We start from the raw sequence: 25,475 nt of genomic DNA on the forward strand, positions 1-25,475 counted from the left end.
TTTAACAAAGAGAGACAGTCCCTGCTCAAAGAGCTTACAATCTAATAGACAAGTGAACGGTCGGTCCGATAGAGGCAGTCAAATTGGGGCAGTCTGGATTCACTGAACGGTAAGGGTTAGGTGCTGAACGCAGCATTGAAGAGGTGGGCTTTAAGCAAAGACTTGAAGACGGGCAGGGAGGGGGCTTGGCGTAAGGGCTCAGGAAGGTTGTTCCAAGCATAGGGTGAGGCGAGGCAGAATGAGCGGAGCCTGGAGTTGGCGGTGGTGGAGAAGGGTACTGAGAGGAGGGATTTATCCTGTGAACGGAGGTTACGGGCGGGAACGTAAGGGGAGATGAGGGTAGAAAGATAGTGAGGGGCAGCAGACTGAGTGCATTTGTAGGTAAGAAGGAGAAGCTTGAATTGAATGCGGTATCTGATCGGAAGCCAGTGAAGTGACTTGAGGAGAGGGGTGATATGAGTATATCGGTTCTGGCGGAATATGAGACGTGCAGCAGAGTTCTGAACAGATTGAAGGGGGGATAGATGGCTAAGTGGGAGGCCGGTGAGGAGTAAGTTGCAGTAGTTACCAGCACATACACAAAGTCACTCCTGCTTTAGAGCAAATGTGATATTGTGTGCAAGTTTGGGGAAGGCAATTTTATAATCTCATATAGGCACATTTGTTGCTTGTATTTATTTATTCATTCCCAAACTATCCCAAACACTCTTTCATATCACAATTTCAAAAGGTATTCCCACAATGTGCTAATTCATAATCAACTTATCTCAAACGGGGATCAACAGAATTTCAAGTACTTCCACCATTCGGGGACTAAGCCTCAGTAGTTTTTATGGTGTTGCTTACATCGTCATCGATCAACCCGTGATTTTTTATTTTTCTACAAAAAACGTTTTTGTTTCTTTTCACATTTTCTTATAACTTCTCATAACTGTAACTGTAATATGCTTCTGAACTCCATACTTCATTATAATTTATCCACTAAAACTTAGCTTTTTAATGTGTTACAGCAGCACTTTTCCTCCCAGCTCCAACCTCCGCCGACTTGGCCAGGTTTCGAAAAATCTTCTTCAGGGAAGAGGCATGCTGAAGAGAAAAGTACAATATCATATAAAACAGTTGGCCATCAGAGCATATCATTATTTAAACCAGAAAAAACTTATTTTGTGCGTTTAAGAGAGGTAAAACTATAGGGGAGATGTTGTCTTATAAAAGATTGGACTATGTTTTGGAATCCCCTGAATCGCTGGGACACTTTAAGTGTGAGTCTTGCCAGTGGTGTAAACATACTATTGAGGGTACAACATGGACACCTCCTGGATCCTCATGTTCTAAATTGGCACATTCACGAATGAACTGCAATTCCAGCAATGTTGTATATGTTATTGTGTGTCCGTGCCAAAAGATGTATATTGGGCGCTCTTGTCGTCCGATCAAGATTAGGCTTACTGAACACAAGTCCCGTATTAAGAACAGGGTACTATCAGCTCCTATAGTTCAACATTGGTTGGAGATGAACCATTGTGTAGATGATAACCAATGGCGTGTTTTGGATCACATTCAGTTGGGGTGGGAGGGTGGTAATGCTGGATTTCTGTTAAACTATAAAGAACAAAGATGGATTTTTCAGCTACGTACGCTGCAACCTCAAGGTTTGAATTTAGAAGTGGACTGGTGGTCGTTGATCTAATTGGTAGTTGCAAAGATAGTGCAGCCCAATCAGGATGTGAGTTTTACAATCAGCTGTGACCTATTTAAAACAGAGCGGCTGTGGAAGACGCTGCAGCCATTTTTTCTCTTTGTATGTAGGAACATACACAGAAATGGTAGGACCCAAAATAAGTTTTTTCTGGTTTAAATAATGATATGCTCTGATGGCCAACTGTTTTATATGATATTGTACTTTTCTCTTCAGCATGCCTTTTCCCTGAAGAAGAATTTTCGAAACCTGGCCAAGTCAGCGGAGGTTGGAGCTGGGAGGAAAAGTGCTGCTGTAACACATTGAAAAGCTAAGTTTTAGTGGATAAATTATAATGAAGTATGGAGTTCAGAAGCATATTGGAGTTACAGTTATGAGAAGTTATAATGAAAATGTGAAAAGAAACAAAAACGCTTTTTGTAGAAAAATAAAAAATCACGGGTTGATCGATGACGATGTAAGCAACATCATAAAAACTACTGAGGCTTAGTCCCCGGATGGTGGAAGTACTTGAAATTCTGAAGATCCCCGTTTGAGATAAGTTGATTATGAATTAGCACATTGTGGGAATACCTTTTGAAACTGTGATATGAAAGAGTGTTTGGGATAGTTTGGGAATGCATATTTTGGTTTGAATCCCCACACTAGAAAATTATAGGTCTATTTAAACTGATTGTGTATTTATTTATTGACATTTATATCCCACAATATCCCAAGCAGGATCAGGTTCAATGTGGCCTACAGTTCTATTAATAAAGCATATAAATGATAACTGGGTTTTACAGATATTTAATGAGAAGATAAAATATTAAGTGGTAGACTCGTTGAATAAGTCCATGTTAAGAAAATTTGCCTTTGGATCAGATGTTATTCATATTGCCTATCATCCTGTACCTATGGTATATTGCATTATTGCTCGCTTTCCATGACGAGATATTTTCTGAAAAGGAAGGTTTAAGTATAAAATAGATCCAGCACATTGCCTGTGTACCATCTCTGCCTTAGTAACTTGCAGAAATAACGTCTTATACAGTGTTCAAAACTCTGCGCATAATTGTTAAGTCTACAGATCTTCCACCAGTTCTCAAATGGAAAGAAAAAAAAAATACTTTCCTTTTGAAAACTGCTTAGGGAAAAAGTGCCTGCAGCGAATTAGTGCATTTTCTGTGGGTACTTTCCTCTTGCTAAACAATGTGTGTTCTTCTGACAATGCAAATCTATATATATCTATAATGGAGTGGAGGAGTGGCCTAGTGGTTAGGGTGGTGGACTTTGGTCCTGGGGAACTGAGGAACTGAGTTCAATTCCCACTTCAGGCACAGGCAGCTCCTTGTGACTCTGGGCAAGTCACTTAACCCTCCATTGCCCCATGTAAGCCACATTGAGCCTGCCATGAGTGGGAAAGCGCGGGGTACAAATGTAACAAAAATAAAAAAAATAAATAAATATATGTTACTACCAGGTGTCACGGTATGAGGGAAGTGAGCTCTTGGGCCGTAATGAGGTTGGCTCCACCTGTGCGATGCAAGTGGAGCCCAGGTCCTCGCTGATGGCTGATGACACAGACGCTTGGCAAAGTCCAGGATACTGTACTGAACTCAAGAAAGAAGAGTCAAAGGCCAAGCCCAGCATCAGACAGACAAGTCTGGAACAAAACAAAAGTCTAGGCAGGCTGCAAACAAACAAAGTCAGGAACAGGCAGGCAGGAACACTAGAACAAGGCAAGGATGGACCAGGCTGGTAGGAACACTGGAACAAGGCAAGGCAGGAAAAGGCAAGCAGGAACACAGAACCCAGCACAACTCTTATGATTCTACTGAGACAGGCAGGGGAATGACTGGGACTCGCTTTTGATTGGCCTGTCAGGGATTGAGCTGACGTCTGAGGCAGAAGACGTCAGACCTTATTTAAACTTACCTCTCCCTACAGTGAACGCTGTAGCGTTATCTCCTGCAGCTGTGAGCTCTGGTTCTGCTTGGTCTGAGCTTGTGGCACAGAGTGTATTCTCTGTAGTTTGTTTACTCTTCTCTTTGTCTGTGATTTCTGTGTTCTGGTTCTTACTAGCGTGTCCCTGATTGCTTCACTGCAGTGCAGCTGGGTCTGTTGCCTTTCCTCTGCCTAGTCTCTCCCTGCCCAGCTGTGGTGTTGACTTGTCTGTGGTAAGCACGTTCCTGCTTTGTTTGTTTTGTTTTCCCTCCAGCCTGTTTAACCCTTTCTGCACTCTTGTGTAGCCTGCCTTCTTAGGCAGTCTTTCTCAGTCTCTGATTTAACTGGTTGTGTGCAGTGTTTATTGTTTGTGTCTTTTGTGAGCCCTGCCTCTTTTGAGCAGCTTTTCTCTGTCATCTGCTTTAACCCTTTCTGCACACTTGTGAGCCCTGCTTCTTTCCTGTTTTTTTATTTGAAAGCAGCCTTTCTCTGTAGTCTGCTTTGGCTCATTTGCTTTTGGCTCTGGTGAGCCCTGTTCCCCTTTTCTGATTTAGTTAGTTAGAAGCTGCCTTGTCTTTCTGTCTGCTTTTGCCCTTGATGTGCTGTGTTTGATTTGGCCCTGGTGGGTCCTGGCCCTCCTCCACCTGGGGATTCTAGTAGTCTTTTCCTTCAGTCTGTTTTTTCCTGCTCAGCCATTTCTGTGGAGCTTCGCTCTTTTAGGTTCCGAGTCTATAGTGTCATGCTCTGATCCTGGCTTTCTCTTCTTCCCTGTGGGCTCTACCCTCCGCTACCTGGGTTACTGCGTAGCCTTTGTTTGTATTCTCTCCCTCTGGTTGTAGTCTGTATCTGCCAGTGTGGTCTGTCGCCCTTCCCTTTGTGTGACTGCCTGGTGCTGTGGGCGCTGCTTGAGCTCCAGTCCCTTCTGGGACCCCTAATTGTTCTTTTCCCTTCCCTAGTGTATGAGTCGGTTCCAGTTCGGCTTTGTGGCCCATTGTCAGGTTCTCAGGTTCAGAGCCCGCAGGACCGGGCTCTGGAGCAAACGTGAGCCCTTGGGCTGCTGACGAGGAGCGGCAGCAGCAGGCAAAACCCACCAACCAACGCTGGGCAAGCACACTGGCACCGGTAGGGACTGCAGGCACTGCCCAGTGAGCCAGAACACACGGACTGGAATCCCCTGGACTGGAGGACACAGGACTGCAACACTGGACTGCAACACTGGACTGAAATCCCCCAGACTGGAGGACACAGGACTGGAACACTGGACTGGAATCCCCCGGACTGGAGGACACAGGACTGGAACACGGGACTGGAACACACCGGACTGGAGCACCCTGGACTGGAGCACCCTGAACTGGTCTGTACAGCTTCACCTGCACTTAGCCACCGCCCTCCAAGGGTTGAGCCCCTGGGTTCGAGTGGCCAGCAGGACTTACTGGATGACACAGGGACCAGGACTAGAACAAGCTGGAAACAGCAGTACTCCTAAATCCTAAACTGACATAAGTGCTCCCAAGCTCTAACCAACAGAAGAACTCCAAACAGAAACCAACAAAAGTGTTCCTAACAATAAACCAACAAAAGGACTTCCTAAGCCCTATACTAACAGAAGTGCTACCAATAGCACCACTAGGAAAAGCAGGGGAGCCACAGGGAAACAGCAGGGAACCTAAACACATAAACTAGCACAGGTGCTCCTAAGCACCAAGCACAACAGTTCTACAACCCTAAACTAACTACGGTGCTCCTAAGCACCAAACTACCAGCAGAGCTCCTAGCACTAAAAGGGAAGACAGGGGGGAGCCACAAGGGAAAAAACAGGGAAGCTAAACACAGAAGACATAAGTGCTTCTAAAGCACCAAACACAGAAATGCTTCTAAAGCACCAAACACAGAAGAGCTTCCAAAGCCCCAAACCCAGAAGTGCTTCTAAAGCACCAAACACAGAAGTACTTCTAAAGCACCAAACACAGAAGTACTTCTAAAGCACCAAACACAGAAGAGCTTCCAAAGCCCCAAACACAGAAGTGCTTCTAAAGCACCAAACACAGAAGCACCAAACCCAGAAGTGCTTCTAAAGCACCAAACACAGAAGAGCTTCCAAAGCCCCAAAAACAGAAGTGCTTCTAAAGCACCAAAAGGGGAAGCAGGGGAGCTACAAGGGAAAAGCAGGAAAGCTAAACACACAAGTCACAAGTGCACACTGCACTAACACTAACCTGGACCTAAAGCAAACAACTAAGCAAACGTTGCAAAAGGCCCTTAAGGGAAGAACACCACTTCCTTATCAAGGCCCTGCCTGATGATGTTACCACTATCAGACACAGGCAGACAGTATACTGAAACAGAGCTAGAGCTAACTCAGGCTTAACCCCCACAACTGCAGTATAGCAGAGCAATTAGAGCCATGCTTGGAAGCCACAGAGGCAGCTAGCTCAGGTAACACACACAGCTGCAGTATAGTAAAGCAATTAGACTCATGCTGGGAGCAGCCAGCCCACAGACACAGAGCCAGCTCTAGCAACACAGAAAGAAGAAACAGAAGCCAGCACAGAAGCTGACCACCAGAAATAAAGTAAGTCTGAGAGGGGTTCTGACCACAATCATGACACCTATACACTTGGACTCTGTATGAGTGGGTTCCCGATCAGCCTTGCGGCCCACATGAGTGGTCTATTTCCCTTTTCTGGTGGTGCTTGTTGATTTTCCTGATTGTGCGGGGCTTTGTGGCCCATGGTATTGCATAGTGCCTGTTTGGTCTACCCTAGGCCTTGGCCAAGGTCCTTCCTAAGCCTCAGCCTGGGCACAAGGGCTCACGATCAGATTAACGGAACGTTAGAGCCATTAGCTTGACTGAACCCTCCGCTATGGAGTTACTCCAGCAACTGCATGCTCAGAATCAACAGGTTATGAGAGCCATTGATGCACTGAATCAACGGGTGGACACTCTTACAGCTACTGGGACTAGTGGGAACCCTTCACCCCCTAGGCCATAGAGATCCATGTCGGGTGGCCTAGGCATTCATGTAGTCCAGCCCCCTCGGCCTGGGCACAAGGGCTCACAATCAGATTAACAACAACACTAGGAAGCCCATTTCTGAGGCATTGGTTGAGTGTAGGAACTTCTTTGAATACCTAGGCAAGATGTGAGGTAATCAGTCAGCACCACCTGACTGATGACTTCACAAAAAGGAAGTGCCAAGTTCCAGGAAGCAGAAAAGATTCATCAGACACGGGAGGCTGCTGGACCATAGGAGACATCAGGAAAGAGATGAAGGGAGTGACGGCACCTCCTCATCTATGCCCCATGTTCAGCCTCCTAGGCTTGGGTTTTAGGGGATAGAGGTGATTAAATCATGTGATAAATGCAGGGGCATGAACATTATTGGTAGGTTCCCATTTATTATCCTCGGATCCAAAGCCCTTCCAAGCAAGAAGATAATGTCGTTTCCCCCTAATACTCTTAGCATCTAGTGTATCTTGCACATTGAATTCTGTATCATTTACAACTGTTGGTGTGACTGGTGGAGGCTCCCTTGTTGCATTTCTCAATAAAATGACCGGCATTAGTAGGGACACATGGAAGGCATTGTGGATGCGCATAGAAGGGGAAGCTGCAACCGATAAGTGACTGAGCCCAGCTAACGTTGCACTGAAAAGGGTCCAATAAACTTAGGTGAAAACTTCTGAGATGGCACCTTAAGCCTACGGTATTTGGTGCTGAGCCAGACCTTCTCCCCAATGCAAAATATTGGAGCCAGTCATTGTTTGCGATCAGCCTGTTTCTTGTAGGATGCTAAAGTCTTAATGAGCAGGCATTGGGTCTGGTCCCAAATTCCCTGGATATTTCCTATCACCTGTTGAACCACAAGGGTGGTAGAAGAGAAGCGGACTGGTATAGGAATCCGTGGATGTTGTCCATACACCACATAGAAAGGAGAGGATCCTGAAGATTCACTGATGTGATTGTTATAAGAGAACTTAACCCAGGAAAGTAGAGGTGCCATGGTGATCACTAACATAGGCCCGAAGAAAACTTTTTTAGGATTTGATTTACCCTTTCCATCTGGCTGTTGGACTAGAGGTTATACACTGAGAAGAAGTCCAACTGGACGCTGAAATTCTCACATAACGTCCGTCAAAAGTAAGAGGTAAACTGAACCCCACAATCACTGATGATGCATTCGGGTAATTCATAGAAATGGAAGATATTTTTAGCAAAGGACCGGGCCAAAGTGGTAGCAGATGGCAAGGAACTCATGGGAATGAAGTGTGCTATCTTGGAAAAACAATCCACTACCACCCAGGTGATGGTGTACCCCTGGGAGGAAGGAAGATCAGTAATGAAGTCTATAGTGATGTCTGACCAGGACCACTCATGGACTGGAAGAGGCTGGAGCAGACCCATGGATGAGAGCATGCACAAGCTTATTTCTGGCACAGTTGACACTGGACTAGACATAATGTACATCTCAAGACACTTAAGGCCACCAATATTGATGTCCCCCAAGTCAAAAGGTTTTCTTTATTCCTGGAGATGGTTCCAGTAGTATCAAAGGACCTGGAGAGGGCATCTGCTTGAGCATTTTTCTCCTCTGGGCAGTAGGTCAGCTGGAAATCAATGTGAGAGACCACCTGGCCTGACGAGGGTTCAGACTTTTAGCCTCTTGTAGATATAACAAGTTCTTGTGATTGGTAGTTATGATAAAAGATTACAAAGCCCACTCCAGTAGATGTCTCCCATCTTCCAGGACCAATTTAATGGCCAGGAGTTCGCAGTCCGAAATGGTGTAGTTCTGTTCGGATATGGAGAATTTCTTAAAAAAAAAAAAAGGAGCAGGGCAACATTTTCCTGCTGGGGGAGGTCTGGGAAAGAATGGCCCCAGCCCCTACAGCAGAGACATCCACTTCCACAAAGAAAGGACGTAACGTACCAGGGCAATGTAGCATGGGGTATGATAGAAAAGCCTCCTTAAGCTTTGACAAGGCCAGTCGGGCCTCGGGTGACCAGTTGTGGATGTCTATCCCCTTTTGAATGAGGCTAGAGTAATTCTGGATGAATTGTTGATAATAATTTGCAAAACCCAAGAACCTCTGGTGGGCCTTGAGGCTCATGGGTTGTGGCCACTTTTGGATAGCAGCAGATTTGGCTGGGTGTATTTGGAGTCCCGAGGATGAAATTGTGTATCCCAAGAAGAGAAGGGTCATCTTCTCAAAGGAACACTTTTCCATTCCTGGCCGGTTAAATAGCGCTGAATATCGACTGGATGGTGATTTGCTTAATTTTATACAGAATCCGTGTCCAAGCAAGATTTTAACTACTTTTCTCAGAATTTTCTTGGTTAATGTTTTCATTCACTAGGTTACCCTAACCTAGGGATTCCCCATCTTTTTCTGGCCAATATTCAGCACTATTTAACTGGCTATTTAGCCGGCTAAGCACTAATATTCAGCGCAGGATAGCCGGTTTTCTCCATTGAATATCAGCAGTTAGCGCATAGAGGCTAATTGGATATATCTTGTGATATAAAAAGAACCCGAATTATAGCTACGTCATGCAAGGTTCCACGTTAGGAGTTATGGACCAAGAAAGAGATCTGGGTGTTGTCATCGATAATACACTGAAACCTTCTGCTCAGTGTGCTGCTGCGGCTCGGAAAGCGAATAGAATATTGGGTATTATTAGGAAAGGTATGGAAAACAGGTGTGAGGATGTTATAATGCCATTATATTGCTCCATGATGTGACCGCACCTTGAGTATTGTGTTCAATTCTGGTCGCCGCATCTCAAGAAAGATATAGTGGAATTGGAAAAGGTGCAGCGAAGAGCGACTAAAATTATAGCGGAGATGGGATGACTTCCCTATGAAGAAAGACTAAGGAGGCTAGGGCTTTTCAGCTTGGAGAAGAGACGGCTGAGGGGAGACATGATAGAGGTATATAAAATAATGAGTGGGGTGGAATAGGTGGATGTGAAGCGTCTGTTAACGCTGTCCAAAAATACTAGGACTAAGGGGCATGCGATGAAACTACAGAGTAGTAAATTTAAAACAAATTGGAGAAAATGTTTCTTCACCCAACGCGTAATTAAACTCTGGAATTCGTTGCTGGAGAACGTGGTGAAGGCGGTTAGCTCGGCAGAGTTTAAAAAGGGGTTAGACGGTTTCCTAAAGGACAAGTCCATAAACCACTACTAAATGGACTTGGGAAAAAGCCACAATTCCGGGAATAACATGTATAGAATGTTTGTACGTTTGGGAAGCTTGCCAGATGCCCTTGGCCTGGATTGGCCGCTATCGTGGACAGGATGCTGGGCTCGATGGACCCTTGGTCTTTTCCCAGTGTGGCATTACTTATGTACAGGTAACTGTAAATATTCAGCCAATTGGACCGCCTAAATAGCAGTCCTATCTTTGGCCACTATAAACTTAACTGGCCAGTGCTGAATATTAACGGTCAGTTGTTTAAGCTGGCCAAAAAAAAACCCACCCGGATATTCAATGCTGGTTACCCCATGATTGTGGCCAAATAAAATTTTGTGACTCTGGAAGTACAAAATAATGATTAATCAATGGAAAGCCTACTAAGTTTGTGACCCCAAAGAAAGGTTTTGTAACCCCATTTGTGGTCCCGCCCCACAGTTCAGGAAGTTCTACCCTAACCCCAATATATTGGGTAACAGTAAAGCATACAGTTGGAGACTGTAATTAAGCAAAATTGTAGCATGTCATAGAAATTCATCTGCAGATAGTGAAATAAGATATTTTGATGGTGGGCTTACTTGTATATTATATCAAAACATACATTCAAGTGAAAATTCTGCAAGAAGAATTGTCTCTACATACATTTTACAATGCATTTATTTATTTTTTTGTTTAGGTGAATGGTATAAAGAACAATCTCCCAGTTCATCTGGTTAATGGAAAGCTCCGTGCTGATATGCAAGGCATTCATGTCATCATAACATCACGTGATGGCTTGATAGTGAGCTGGGACTACATCTTTAGTGTCACAGTCACTGTCCCTTCAAAATATAGGAATCAACTTTGTGGACTGTGTGGAAACTACAATGGGGATGAGAGCGATGACTTCAGACTTCCTGATGGCATTCAGACTAATGATCCTGCACATTTTGGCTCTGCTTGGGCACTTGCGGTTGCTAATGATACCTGTGAGCATGGCTGTGGTGGAGCTGGTGATCCCTGCCCAGAGTGTTATGAACAGAAGAGGAACGTTTTCAAATCCGACATTTACTGTGGCCTTCTCATGGCAGTCAACGGACCTTTCAGTGACTGTTATCAGACTGTGGACCCTGCTCTTTATTTTGACTACTGTATCTACGATGTCTGTATGACTGATGGGGAAAAAAGTGTCCAGTGTGAGATTATCCAGAGGTATGTGGCCAGATGCCAAGCAGCTGGCATCACTATCCAGCCCTGGAGAAGCCCTTCTTTCTGCCGTAAGTTCCTTATTCTTCGCGATAAAACCCTTGAAAGACTGACAGAGAGTTTATCTTGTGCAATACAAGTACATCTCATTTTCAGGATATGCTCGCTAGTCCCAGCTCTTTCTTTCTTTTTATGTGTTAAGTCGATTATACCAATGTTAAATTACTAGCAGCTGCACTAAAGATGGGTAAAAAACAACAAGGCAACAGATGTGCAAACTCCAACATGGAAAACAAAACAAGCAGATCAATGAAAATAAAAAACGAATGTTTATTGGAACAAATATTTCTTAAACAGAAACTAGAATGATGACTGACACAGGCCGTGTTTCACCCACACAAGGGCTGCGTCAGGTCTATGTGGTTTATGTAAAACTCTTCACCACCATAAATGAAAAAGGCACCATTTCAGATAAAATAACAGCAAAGTGACATAACGCTCTCCAGAAAACAGCAACGTGTACTCTACCAAACAGCAATGTCGCTAAAGTGAAGTAGATCTCTGCTTTCTGTTCTCTCTCTCGATCATAGGAGCCAACGTTTCAAAATTATTGGGGGTGCTCAGCCCAATGGAAATGGCCCCTCCCTGGACACATACAAGGAATTTTCTCAATACTGGGGGTGCTCAAGCACCCACAGAGTCGGCTCCAATGCTCTCGATTGTGACATGCCATATTTCAACCAAAAGTTCCCCAAAGGGGGAACAGGCACAATGTACAACACAATGAAAATATTTAAAATTTTTATATATAAATATAAGATCACTCCATGTGTCATTCATGAAAATATGGAGCTGAATGGCTACTATTAACTCACTGGTGACTACAGTCACACATCCCTCCTAAATGTGAACTTAATCAATCAAATAAATAATGAGTCCTGGACCTCCCACGAGGTCTGTGATTTGGAACTTAGTGCTTAATTAAATGTGCCCAAAAAGCAAATAGTCTCTATTGAAAATTTAACATTTTAAACTCCATAAATGAATCACATAGCTGTGGCAGACTAAAACTCTGCTGCTCAACGAGGTACCCCGTTTCGTTTAACTTCTTCAGGAGCATTCATTGCAGGAAAAATGTCCATAACTATCATGCCATCCAACTCTAGAATGCGATTAAACTAGGCTATAAAGATAGCAGGTGTAAATTTCAAAACCTGACATATTTCAAATACTACATTAAAAGTTAAGGGGTTCTTTTACTTAGGTGCGCTAATGATTAGCACATGGTAAATGCTAAGAAGTCCATTTTATACCTATAGACATCTTAGCATTTAGCACATGCCAATCATCAGCACACCTTAGTAAAAGGCCCACTAAATATAGAATACTGTCCTAACCAGACGAAGGTGGTTTGGCCTCTGAAAGCTAACTGAACAATATGTTTACTACTACTAATCATCATTTCTATAGCGCTACAAGGTATACGCAGCGCTGTACACCATACACAAAAGACCTAGTCCAATAGAAAACTATCACCTTATTTTCCATTTTCAATTTATATTTAATTTGTAATATCTCACTTTTTTTGAAATTTACACCTATTTTTATATTTTCCACAGAACAGGGGGGCAAACAACACTGTTTCTGTGGTGGTGAATTGTGTTCAGTTTAATTTAATGCCCATTATAATCCTATGGGTGTCTTGGCGTTTACCGCCGACTGATTTCTACCGTGAGTTAAAAATGCTGCCAAGGTTTCCTTTTCCATGTATCACTTTCCTCTCTCCTCCTGTCTTCTTCACATCCTTCATTACATCCGGCATTGATCTTTTCCTTTCAGTTTCTTCCATTTATTTTTCTGCCTCTGTCCAGGTTTCATTATTACTAACCAGTCTTCAATTTTCCTCTTTACTGCATCTACCTAAATTTTTCCATCTCTTTCCCTCACCTTGATCCTCTCATTTCCCTTCCTCATATTCCCCAGACTTTCATTAATGCTGTCCTCTCCTCCTTCCATCCTCTCTTTCCCTATTCCATCTTGTGTCTCTTTCCTTCCCCCCTCTCTCCCTTTATTTCATCCAGCGTCTCCTCCTTCTCTCTCCCTCTTCAATCCAGCATCTCTGCTCTTTCTCCCTCCCCCTTTCATTCAGCATCTCCCCCTCTCTCTCTCCCTTCCACACACTGATTCCCTCTCTCTCCGTTTCCATTCAGTATCTCTCCTTTCCTTCCATTCACTGTCCCCCCTCTCTCTCTCCTCTTCCATCCTGTGGCTCTCCTTTCTCCCCTTCCATTGAGAATATCCTCTCTCACTCCCCCTTCCCTGCTACAGCCATCCAAGATCTCCTCTCTCTCTCTCCCCTCCCTGCCCTGGATATCCAGGATCTCCTTTGTCTCTCTCTATCTTGTACCCTCACCATCCAACATCATCCCTCTGTTTCTCTGCCTCCCCCCACCCTCTCTCCCTCTCCTGGGCACCCAGGAGCTCTTCTGTCTGTCTGTCTCTTATGCCCTCACCATCCAACATCACCCCTCTGTTTTTCTGCCTCTGCCCACCCCCCCCCCCCCTCCCCTGGGCATCCAGGATCTCTTCTATCTGTCTCTCTTATGCCCTCACCATCCAACATTACCCCTCTGTTTTTCTGCCTCTGCCCACCCTCCCTCCCTGTCCTGGGCATCCAGGATCTCTTCTATCTCTCTCCTATGTCTCACCATCCAACACCGCCCCTCTGTTTTTCTCCCTCTGCCTGCCTGCCTGCCCGCCCTCCCTCTCTGCCCAGGATGTCTTCTGTCTCTCTCTTATGCCCTCACCATCCAACATTGCCCCCCCCCCCCACCACCACCACCACCTCTTTCTTCCCCATTTATCATTGCCCTTCTGGCTATTATTCCCCAGTATCCAGCATTAACTTGTCTCTCTCATCTCTCCATAAAGCATGGCCTGTTTCTTCCCCAATACTCCTCTTTTTCCCTCCCCCCATTATGCAGCATAGTCCCCATCTTTCTTCCCCTCATTGCACCATTGACCCTTCTCTCTCCCTTTCCCTCCCCATTCTCTCTCTTGCTTTCTTTCCTCCCTGCTCCCTCTGGTGCTCTTTAAAACTTCCCCAGCCCACTTGCCTCGAGTTTACAGCCACCTGGAAGAACCGCGAGTTTCCCTACCCTGCTTCTCATTCACTCTCCTCTCTCCCCCTGCCACCACCGTTGCAGCATAACAAAATGAAAACATGAATCGGTCTGTAGCCCTGTGCGTGCTGCTACCAACTTCCCTCCTCATCCCTGGAGAAACCGTGAGTCACCCTGCTTTTTGCTCACTAGCTCTCCTCCTCTCTTTCCCCTGCCACCCAGCTGTAGAACAAAATGAAACCATGTGCTGCTGCTAGCTTCCCTGTTATGTTATCAGGGATTTATCTCTTGCCAACTCTCAATATATTAGGTACCACACGAGTTACAATTGGTAACAGGAAGTTACATCCAGTGTTGCCAGGTACTTGGCCCCGAAACCCGCCCAAAAAGTTCACACCCCACCCCCGCCGTCATGAACCCCGCCCCGCCGTCATCGACTCCGCCTCCACCGTCATCAACCCCCGCCTCCTATGTCATCGGCCCCGCCCAAAACGTCACTAGCCCCGCCCAAAATGTTACTAGCCCCGCCCAAACCGGCCCGAAAAAACGCACAAAAACCACCGAAAAAACCCCAAAACCAGCCCAAAAAACCGTGACCCGCGGCGGGCAAAAATTTCCCGCCATGGGTCGTGGAAAACCGCCCAATTGGCAACCTTGGTTACATCATGAGAGGAGGGAGGAGAAGGGAATCTGGAAGCAGTGTGTCCCTGCCCATTCCCTGGAGTAAAATGTGACACATGTCTAAATATTGTGTTTAGATGTTTCCAAACATCAAGACACATCAAAACTCCTAGAGTCGAGACATCTATGTCACCCTCTTGTTGATTCTCAGCCAATACATTATGAGATAGGTAATAACAATTTGAGATCCAAATAACCTCAGGACAACATAGGTAAAGTCTTAGTCTTGTAGATCCTGGCATATACACCAGTCTAACTTTTTGCATATCACTTAGAACCTAAATAATGGGGATTAGAGACAGAAAAAGGACTGGATATTAGAGACAGAAACAGCCACAGGACAGAAAGAGGACTGGACTAACAAATATAAAGAACAGAATAGGTAAAGTTAATACATCCCTAAAATACTGCCTGAGCAAAATCTCAGGGGGTAAAAGGTGAGTAACAGGAAATTGCAATACACATATATTCTTAGCTCTAAGATGATTCTCTAGAGCTTCCATTTTAAAATGCATTGGAAGTCTAATCATGAATGCTTGAAGTCTCCGACTCCACAGCCCTCACACTGCCATTCAGCTGCACCAGCCCGCAATATGCCTTTCCTGCTGGAGGCAGAGAAATACTGGCTCTGTTACACCTCTTGTTATACTGAGAGTTCATTCTGGTTAGAAGTATTACTCTGCCTCCATGTGCTGATAGGAGGGCACAACCTGATTGTCTGGACTGGTTTGGCAGGCTGTAAAGGGAATTAGTCACTACAAGACTCAAACATTTATAGCAGGTGATTCCTATCTGGGTTCCCACATGAATGACAGCACTGGGTTTATCCAGCTTGCTAAATGTTGACTTGCTTTTCAATATCCAGTCCTCTTTTTGTCCAAATAGTCCAAATAGTAGTAGTCCTTTTTCTTAAAAATTGTCTTTATAGATGCCCTTCTCCAAAACTAAATTTTATGCACAGCTGGTGAAAAGCAATAACAGGCAGCAATAAAACCAAAACAACTCAGTCTCATTTCTTAGGAATCACCCCTCCTCCTCTGTACCAGGTGATTCTTCTAGCAGGGACAACTACATTCAGTTTCTTCTGTGAGTTTCCTCTTCAGCCTTCCAGACTTTCACCCATGGGCGTAGACTGGGGGGGGGGGGAGAGGGGGAGCAGTGCCCCCCCAAACGACGACGACTTACCCGAAGTTGCTTCAGCGAACTGGCGAGCGGGGTGCCAGTAGTAAAAGCAACAAGCAGGCACGCTCGTCTCCGTCCGCTTCCCTGCCCTCTCAGCCAGGGTTGCCAGGTGGAAAATTTTTTGCCAGCCCAATCCAGCCCCAAAACCAGCCCAAAACCCGCCCAAACACAAACCCCGCCCCTAACACCCCCACCCCCGCGTCATCACCCCGCCCCCGCCGTCATCAACCCAGCCCCCGCCGTCACCGGCCCCGCCTCCCCGTCATCGGCCCCGCCTCCCACGTCACCGGCCCCGCCTCCCCGTCATCGGCCCCGCCTCCCACGTCACCGGCCCCGCCTCCCACGTCACTAACCCCGCCCAAAACGTCACTAACCCCGCCCAAAAAAACGTCACTAACCCCGCCCCCCCGCGGCCGAAAAAACCGCCCTGAAGCCCAAAAACAGCCCAAAAAACCGCAACCCGCCGCGGGCAAAAATTTCCCGCGGCGGGTCGCGGAAAACCGCCCAATTGGGCGGTAAAACCGCCCACCTGGCAACACTGCTCTCAGCGTCCCGCCCGAAAGGAAATGACATCAGAGGAAGGCGGGATGCAGAGAGGGCAGGGACGCGGACGGAGACAAGTGTGCCTGCTTGCTGCTTTTACAACCTCCGCTCGGCCGCCCGCCCACCCGTTTGCCGCTGGAGAGTGGAAATGCTGGCTCCTGTCCAGTCCACTGTATGGAAGGAAGCCATTTGGTAAATCTCTGCTTCTACTCCCCCGCATAGCCATTGCCGTTCACTCAAACACAGCAAGCAAACCTGTGAGCTGCTGCATCCACGTTGTCGTTCTTTATGGGAGATGCTGCGAAGGGGGAGAGTGGGGTGGGGGAGACGCTGGATAGAATGGGGAAGGGGATGGATAGAAACAAGAAAGGGGGTGGGTAAATACTACTGAAGAGGAAGAGGGAGTGCTGGGTAAGGAGGAAAGAAGGAAGGAAGGAAGGGAGAAAGAGCTGGCTTGATATTCCCAAAAAAGCCAGCTCTTTTTCCCTTCCTTCCTCCATATTAGCATATTCATTTGCGCATATATATATATATACAAATGAATATGCCAATATGCTCCGCCCCATCCTTTGCCCCCGCAAATGAAAGTCAAACTATGCCCATGCTTTCACCCAGTCTCCTCTTTTGTCTGAAAGAAACTCACATAAAATACATTCCACAAATAGTTAACATTTCTCACCTTATAGCAGTTGGGCAGAGTACCTGAATATGTCTAGACCTGGGTCTTTTCCTCTAAAAAATTGACAAATCACATCAGGCTTTTAGGGCAAAGGCACTTAGAACAAAGATTTAAAATTTCCCAAATCGTCTCCTGGTGTATGCACCAGTTTTACTTTTTGTATGTCGCTTAGAACCCAAATAATGGGGATTAGGTGACTAACAAATATAGGGGTCCTTTTACCAAGCTGTGAGAAAAAGAGCCCTGCGCTAGCTGCGGGGCCATTTTTCCCGTATGCCAGGGCCCTTTGTACCCCAGCGGGTAAAAAAGCCCCCAGACACACATGGCCATGCGGTAAGAGAACTCTTACCGCATGGCCATGCGGCAGGGAGTCCTTACCACCATCCATTGAGGTGGCAATAGGGGCTCCAGCGCTAACCTGGTGGTAACTGGGCAGCGCAATGCCCAATTACCTCCAGATTTGTGCCACTCAAGCCATTTCCGGGTTTTTCTTTTTCCCTCGGAAATGCTGCGTGCTGAGGGCGGGACTACCGCCGGCAGCCGCGTTGGGCCAGTGGTAGTTCCAGAAGAGTGAGCGGTAAGCCCGCATTAGGCTTACCACCACTCTGTAAAAGGGCTTCATCAGTGGTGTGCTGGACCGGCTCGCAAGAGCCGGGTGTTAAATTTTGTTCCGACTTGCGAGCCGGTTGTTACTAAGTGCGAGCCGGCTCTCCTTCCTTCCTCCCTCCCTCCGGATCCGGTCCCTCACCTGAGTCACCCTTGTCCATCGAATTCTTCGGGGCAGGCAGTCTTGCCTGCCCGCTGCCGGCGCTGACCCTCCCCCGCTGCCAGTTTGCTCTTTAAAAATGGCCACCGAGACTTCCAGAGGTGACCTCGCAAGACTTCTGCTGAAGTCTTGGAGGCCGCCCTTGTAAGTCTCGGCGGCCATTTTGAAGAGCGATCCGGCAGTGGGGGAGAGTCAGCGCCAGCAGCGGGCAGGCAAGACTGCCTGCCCCGAAGAATTCGCTGAACAACTCAGGAGGGGGTGACAGGGGAGAGAAGGAAGTCACTGGACATGGGTGGCTGGAGGGGGGCAGGGGAGAGAAGGGAGTCGCTGGACATGGGTGGCTGGAGGGGGGGCAGGGGAGAGAAGGGAGTCGCTGGATATGGGTGGCTGGAGGGGGGCAGGGGAGAGAAGGGAGTCGCTGGATATGGGTGGCTGGAGGAGGAAGGGGGCAGGGGAGAGAAGGGAGTCGCTGGACATGGGTGGATGGAGGGAAGGGTAGGGGAGAGGAGGGTCACTGGTTATGGGTGCATGCAGGGCAGGGAAGAGGAGGGTCGCTGTGTATGGGTGCATGCAGGGCAGGGGGAGAGAAGGGTCGCTGGACATGGGTGGATGGAGAGGAGGGGAGAAAGAAGAAATGCTGAACATGGATGGAGGGGAGGGAAGAGTGAGGAAGGAGATGAGATGAGGGAAAAGGAAGAGCTTGGGATAGATTTATTGTAATGGGAGGAGAGAATGAGGCATTGGGTTTTTGCCTTGTAAAGCTTGAACTTAAATGCGTTCACCCAATTGGCCATGATGGCAAAACTGTTTTGAATTGCGTCTGAGATTTCGGCTAAGGAAGATCTGAAGGGAATCAGGGGCGTATCTGGACTCGGGCGGTAGAGGGGGCCAGAGCCAGAGGGAGGGGGCACATTTTAGCCCCCCCCCCCCCAGGCACCAACAACCCCCCCCCCCCCGCCACCAACGACTCTCTCACCCCCCTCCCGCCGCCAACCCTCCCCCGCTGCCGGTGCCAGCATACCACCCAGATGGCCAAAGATAGAGAATAGTCTTTTGTGCAGTCTTATCTGGCCACTTAGCTATGTTATGGCCTGTACCCACAGACCAGCTACTCCCTACTCCACTGCCTAGTTTTGACATGGGCAATTAGAGCCAATATCCAGTGCACTGCCACTAAATATCAGCAGCTAGACCATTCAGCATGGCTTAGACTGACAGGAACCTCTACTGCTTCCTTAAATCACATTATTGACCCCAATAGTAATCCCTTGAAAGTTTTATTCTTATATGACGCTCTAAAAGTGCCTGTATGCTTCTTAAAGATTAAGCTGTAAAGTTTTAATGAAAGATTCTGAACAACCTAAAGCATTACTACTACTACTACTACTACTACTTAGCATTTCTATAGCGCTGCCAGGGTTACGCAGCGCTGTACAAGTTTAACATGGGGAAGGACAGTCCCTGCTCAGGAGAGCTTACAATCTAAAGGTTACAAACTATGTAGTCAGTGTAGGTAGCTTACAATCTAAAGGTTATACACTAAGTAGCTTACAATCTAGAGGTTACAAACTATGTAGTCAGTGTAGGTAACATGAATGGGGAAGGTGGTTAGGCGCCAAAGGCAAGGGAGAAGAGATGGGCTTTGAGTAAGGACTTGAAGATAGGCAGGGAGGGTGCATGGCGTATGGGCTCGGGAAGTCTGTTCCAGGCATAAGGTGATGCGAGGCAGAAGGGGCGGAGTCTGGAGTTAGTGGTGGTAGAGAAGGGTACAGATAGGAGTGATTTGTCCTGAGAGCGGAGGTTACGAGTGGGAACATACGGGGAGAGGAGGGCAGAGAGGTAGTGGGGGGCTGCAATTGAGTGCACTTGAAGGTCAATAGGAGAAGCTTGAACTGTATACGGTAGCGGATTGGGAGCCAGTGAAGCGACTTGAGGAGAGGGGTGATATGAGAGTATCGGTTCACGCGGTAGATAAGACGTGCGGCGGAATTTTGGACAGATTGAAGGGGGGATAGATGGCTGAGCGGGAGGCCAGCGAGAAGAAGGTTGCAATAGTCAAGGCGAGAGGTAACGAGCGAGTGGACGAGGGTTCGGGTGGTCTGTTCAGAGAGGAAAGGGCGAATTTTGCTAATATTATAGAGGAAGAAGCGACAGGTCTTAGCTGTCTGCTGGATATGGGCAGAAAAGGAAAGGGAGGAGTCGAAGATGACTCCGAGATTACGGGCTGAAGAGACAGGGAGGATGAGGGTGTTGTCAACAGAGACGGAAAGTGGGGGAAGAGGAGAAGAGGGTTTGGGTGGAAAAACAAGGAGCTCAGTCTTTGCCATGTTCAGTTTCAGATGCCGGTTGGACATCCAGGCAGCGATGTCTGAGAGGCAGGCCGAAACTTTGGCCTGGGTTTCGACTGTGATGTCGGGAGTGGAGAGATAAAGCTGAATGTCATCAGCATAGAGATGGTACTGGAAACCATGTGATGAGATCAGCGAGCCCAGGGAAGAGGTGTAGATCGAGAAAAGAAGCGGTCCAAGGACAGATCCTTGAGGAACCCCAACAGAGAGTGGGATGGGGGTGGAAGAAGTGCCATTAGAAAATACTCTGAAGGTGCGTTGGGAAAGGTACGACGAGAACCAGGAGAGGACGGAACCCTGGAACCCGAATGAGGACAGTATGTCAAGAAGTAAATTGTGATTGACGGTGCCAAAGGTGGCCGATAGGTCGAGGAGGATGAGGATGGAATAGTGACCTTTGGATTTGGCAAGGAACAGGTCGTTGCAGACTTTGGAGAGTGCTGTTTCTGTCGAGTGTAGTGGGCGAAACCCGGATTGAAGCGGATCGAGGACGGCCTGAGAGGAGAGGAAATCAAGGCAGAAGCTGTGGACAGCGCGTTCAAGTATTTTGGAGAGGAAGGGTAGAAGAGAGATGGGGCGGTAGTTGGAGGGACAGCTAAACTACACAGTACGAAGGATCCTGAAGGCACCTTCTAGGATCCCTGTCCAGTAGTATAATCGCTATCATGCAGTACTATAACGGCCGATAAAAAGCAGAGAGAGATCTCCCCTGCGCTGAGAATCAGAATCGCTAACATGACAAAGCCCACACGTGGACGCAACGAAAGCTGCCGCGCGCTGACTCATCCCTTGAACCAGAGTTAGAAGCAAATACTACATTCAGACGTTTTATTTTCTTGTTATTTTTATCTTTTAAAGGCGCTCTTTCTAAAATAAATGCAAATGAATATCACCGAGCTCCAAAACCCTAGTAACGTGATAAGCCACGTGTCGGATGCAGCAGGGTCTGTAATGAAGTGGCTTAGCCCAAGTCCAAGTACCTCCAAGGATGAGCTCAAGCGGCAGGCCGTATTTTGCGGAAAGAATATTTCCGTTGGTTACACTAGTGAATGGAACGTTCCCGCTCCCAGAGTTCAGCCGCATGGTAAAAGTGAAAGCAATTCCCGTGAGCTACAGAGAAGGAGGTGGATTACCTCTCTCATCATTGTCAGAGTGAGACTGAATGTCCTATTCACAAAATGCACTGAACTAAATAAATCAAACTACTGGCAATTCCACGTTTCAAATAAGTATCATTGGAGCCAGGCCTTTGCTGGCGGAGGACCCCAACCCCCCGCCAGCCGAGGTCCTCTCTTTCATTGCAGGCTGCAAGTTGCTAAGCTTCCTGTTCTTCTGAGTCTGACATCCTGCACGTACAACGCGCAGGACGTCAGACTCAGAAGAACAGGAAGCTTTGCAACTTGCAGCCTGCAATGGAAGAGAGGAGCTTGGCTGGCGGGGGTTGGTGTCCCCCGCCAGCAAAGATCAGCAACGGGTTGGCGGCGGGAGGGGAGGGGGTGAAGAGGGTCATCGATAGGGGGGTCCAGGCCAAAATCTGCGGGGGCCCAGGCCCCTGTGGCCCCATGCAGATACGCCCCTGATGTAGATAGTTACATCATCTGCATAGATGTAAGGGTTCAGGCCATTGTTGGATAAGGCTGTTGCAAGTGGAGTTATCATAATGTTAAATAGTGTTATTGATAGGGGGGAGCCCTGAGGAACTCCACATTGAGATCTCCAAGGTGGCAAAATAGAGGAATGGACTTTAACGTGATAGGATCGAAATGAGAGAAATCCTCAAAACCATTCTAAAACATTACCTCCAACACCAAATTCAGCTAATAAAGTAAGAAGGAGGCTGTGGTCAACCATATCAAAAGCGCTGGACATATCAAATTGTAGGAGTAAGATGCTTTTCCCAAATGATATTTCCTTCTTCAAGTTGGATAGGAGTGTGACCAGTAGTGTTTCGGTACTATGTTGAGACCGGAACCCGGATTGGGAGGCATGGAGAATTGAAAATGTATCCAAATAATCAGTGAGCTGAACATTGACCATGCTTTCCATAGTCTTTACTAGTAACGGGATTGTTGCAACAGGGCAGTAGTTAGATATAAGGCTAGGTTTGGACTTCAGGTCCTTAGGGATTGGTGTAAGGAGAATGCGACCATGATCACTGGGGAAGAGGCCTTGCTGGTGCATGAAGTTCAGATAGGACGCGAAGTCAGCAATAAAACACTTAGGCGCCGAAATTAGTAAGTAATTTGGGCAGCTATCCAATTTGCAGTGTGTTTTTGAAAATTTGCTGATGGCTTGAGAGACCTTCTCAGTTGGAACCGGCTCAAAAGGTAGTCCAAAAGTGATCAGCTGGAAATTGGTCAAGTGGTAGCGCATGGTCAATGAGGAAATCAATTGAGTTATAGATATAATTTATCTTTAAATACTTCCAGAATGTATTAGAAAAAGTAATTTTGACACAACAGGCCGCAGCTGTTGGTGGGGAGGCCCAGGGTTAGCTCCACTACCCCGGGCATGTGGCGGGGTACCCAAGCCTGAGGGAGTAAGCTAGGCAGCCTGGATGGCTGCGCTTACGATTGAGCTACCTTGCTTTGCGGCGGGAGCTCGGTATACGATTGACCAGTCTTGCTAAATTGCGGTGGACTAGGTAGGCTAGTAAGCTAAAAGGCTGACTGGCTTGGGTATGTATTTAAAAATAAAGCTGCGGCCAAGTTGTACCATTTCAGGAAATACCTTGAGCATGGTATCAGAAGATTGGAGGGTGGCCAATGTGAAATCAATTTTTAAAAAAGGTTCCAGAGGTGATCCGGGAAATTATAGACCGGTGAGCCTGATATTGGTGCTGGGCGAAATGATAGAGACTATTATAAAGAACAAAATTACAAAGCATATTCAAAAGCATGGATTAAGGAAACAAAGCCAACATGGATTTAGTGAAGGGAAATCTTGCATCACCAATCTACTGCATTTTTTGAAGGGGTGAACAAACATGTGGATGAAGGTGAGCTGGTTGATATTGTGTATCTAGATTTTCAAAAGGCATTTGACAAAGTATCTCATGAAAGACTCCAGAGGAAATTGGAGAGTCATAGGATAGGAGGTAGTGTTCTATTGTGGACAAAATATAGAAAACAGAGAGTTGGGTTAAATGGTCAGTATTCTCAATGGAGAAGGGTAGATAATGGGGTTCATCAGCTGTCTGTGCTGGCACTGCTGCTTTTTAACATATTTATAAATGATCTACAGATGGGAGTAACTAGTGAGGTAGTTAAATTTGCTGACTATACAAAGTTATTCAAAGTTGTTAAATCGCAAGAGGATTTTGACAAATTACAAGAGCACCTTATGAGACTGGGAGACTGGGCATCCAAATGGCAGATGACGTTTAATGTGAACAAGTACAAAGTTATGCACGTGGGAAAGAGGAACCTGAACTATAGTTACATGATGCAAAGTTCCACATTAGGAGTCACTGACCAGGTGTCAGGCCTCCCAAGAGAAAACTGGATTCGTGAGCCCTTGAACCACTGCCGTAGAGCGGCAGTGGCAGGCAAAAACCCCCAACCAGCACTGGGCTAAACACACCAACAAGACAGGGGCTGCAGATGTAGAGAAGCAAAGCAGGAACACACTGGACTAGAACACCAGGACTGGAACAAGACTTCACCTACACTTGACCGCCGTTCCCTAGGGGTTTAGCCCCTAGGTGCGGGCAACCAGCAGGACTTACAGGATACAGGAACACACAAAAGGAATAGGACTCCAAAGCAAGCTTGATTAAACAGGGACCAGGAATCAGGACTCAGAACCGAGGGTACTTGCTCAGATAACAAGATACACAACAAGCTTGCACAAACAGGGACTGAGGGAAAAGGCAGAGGGGAACTAGAGACATAAAATAAGACAGACAAAGCAGAACACAAAGCTAGGTTACAACTACAAACTAATACTATAGCATAAACAGAAGGGTGAACACAAGGCAGCCACTGTCACGGTGGTGCCCAGGTTCCTTGCTCTCAGTCATCTCGCCCCCCTGGTGGTTAGACCTGGTGGCTGCTTTGAACTGATGGCTTACCGTTTCCCATGTTCCAGAAGATATGCTGGTCTGGTCCGGATCTTCCAGCCTTCCAGATTATTTTGGGAGTTTTTTGGAACTAAGCAGTACCCGTACCTGGTGAACTCCCTTGTATGCTGCTTTTATTAACCACCTGGGAAGGTCTCTAGTTTGCCTTGCAACAGAGGTCCTCAGAGGAGTTTCCTTTGGTGAGAGTTTGTTGCAGTGCTGCTGTGCTATTTCCTGATTGTGGCTTTGACCCTGCTTGTCTCCTGGTTTATTCTTCTGTCTGCTGCCCGCCCAGACCCAGCTTGTTTTCTGTTTTTTTCTGCTGCTTGCTGCCTGCCTGGAACCCCGGTGTGTTTTCTGGAAGTTACCTGCTGATTGCCAGCCAGCTGCTGTTCCTGCAGTTCTGCCGCCTTGCCCTATCTGGTAAGTCCTGTCGGCCGCCTGCACCCAGGGGCTCAACTCCTGAGGAACAGCGGTTAAGTTCAGGTGAAGTTTGGGCTGAATTCCTGTCCTGCTTGCTCCAGCTTGCGTTGTCTCGGCTGCAGTCCTCGCCTGGTAGTTCCAGTCCTGAAGTTGCTGGTACGTCTGTTCTGCCTTGTCTGTGTTTGGGTGATCTCTCCTGCCGCTGCCACCCTTCGGCAGTGGCCCAAGGGCTCACTAAACCCGAGGTTCCACGAGAAGCGTGACAGCCACAAAACACACAGAGAAACACTGGAGAGAAACAGACTCACCATAGAGTACTGCAACCGGAGAGAACCGCAGATAAGAAAGCAAATAGAATGTTAGGTATTATTATGAAAGGAATGGAAAACAAAAATGAGAATGTTATAATGCAACCACACCTGGAATACTGTGTGCAATTCTGGTCACCACATCTCAAAAAAGATATAGTAGAATTAGAAAAGGTACAGAGAAGGGCGACGGAAATGATAAAGGGGATGGGATGACTTCCCTATGCGGAAAGACTAAAGTGGCTAGGGCTCTTCAGCTTGGAGAAAAGATGGCTGAGGGATATATGATAGAGGTCTATAAAATAATGTGTGGAGTGGAACGGGTAGACGTGAATCACTTGTTTACTGTTTCC

The 25,475-nt window shown here is 46.9% G+C and overlaps 1 protein-coding gene across 3 annotated transcripts in view; it reads left to right on the top strand.

Annotated features, from left to right (window-relative positions):
• The window catches only part of LOC115476928 (IgGFc-binding protein-like), a 920,282-nt gene that overhangs the window by 337,648 nt on the left and 557,159 nt on the right, over positions 1–25,475 (top strand). For all 3 annotated transcript variants that reach the window (XM_030213515.1, XM_030213514.1, XM_030213517.1), the window contains one exon: positions 10,502–11,081. In XM_030213515.1, coding sequence (XP_030069375.1) covers positions 10,502–11,081 — 580 coding nt within the window. The remainder of the gene's footprint in view (positions 1–10,501; positions 11,082–25,475) is intronic.

The sequence above is a fragment of the Microcaecilia unicolor genome, chromosome 8 (genome assembly GCF_901765095.1).
Source record: "Microcaecilia unicolor chromosome 8, aMicUni1.1, whole genome shotgun sequence".
NCBI lineage: Eukaryota > Metazoa > Chordata > Amphibia > Gymnophiona > Siphonopidae > Microcaecilia > Microcaecilia unicolor.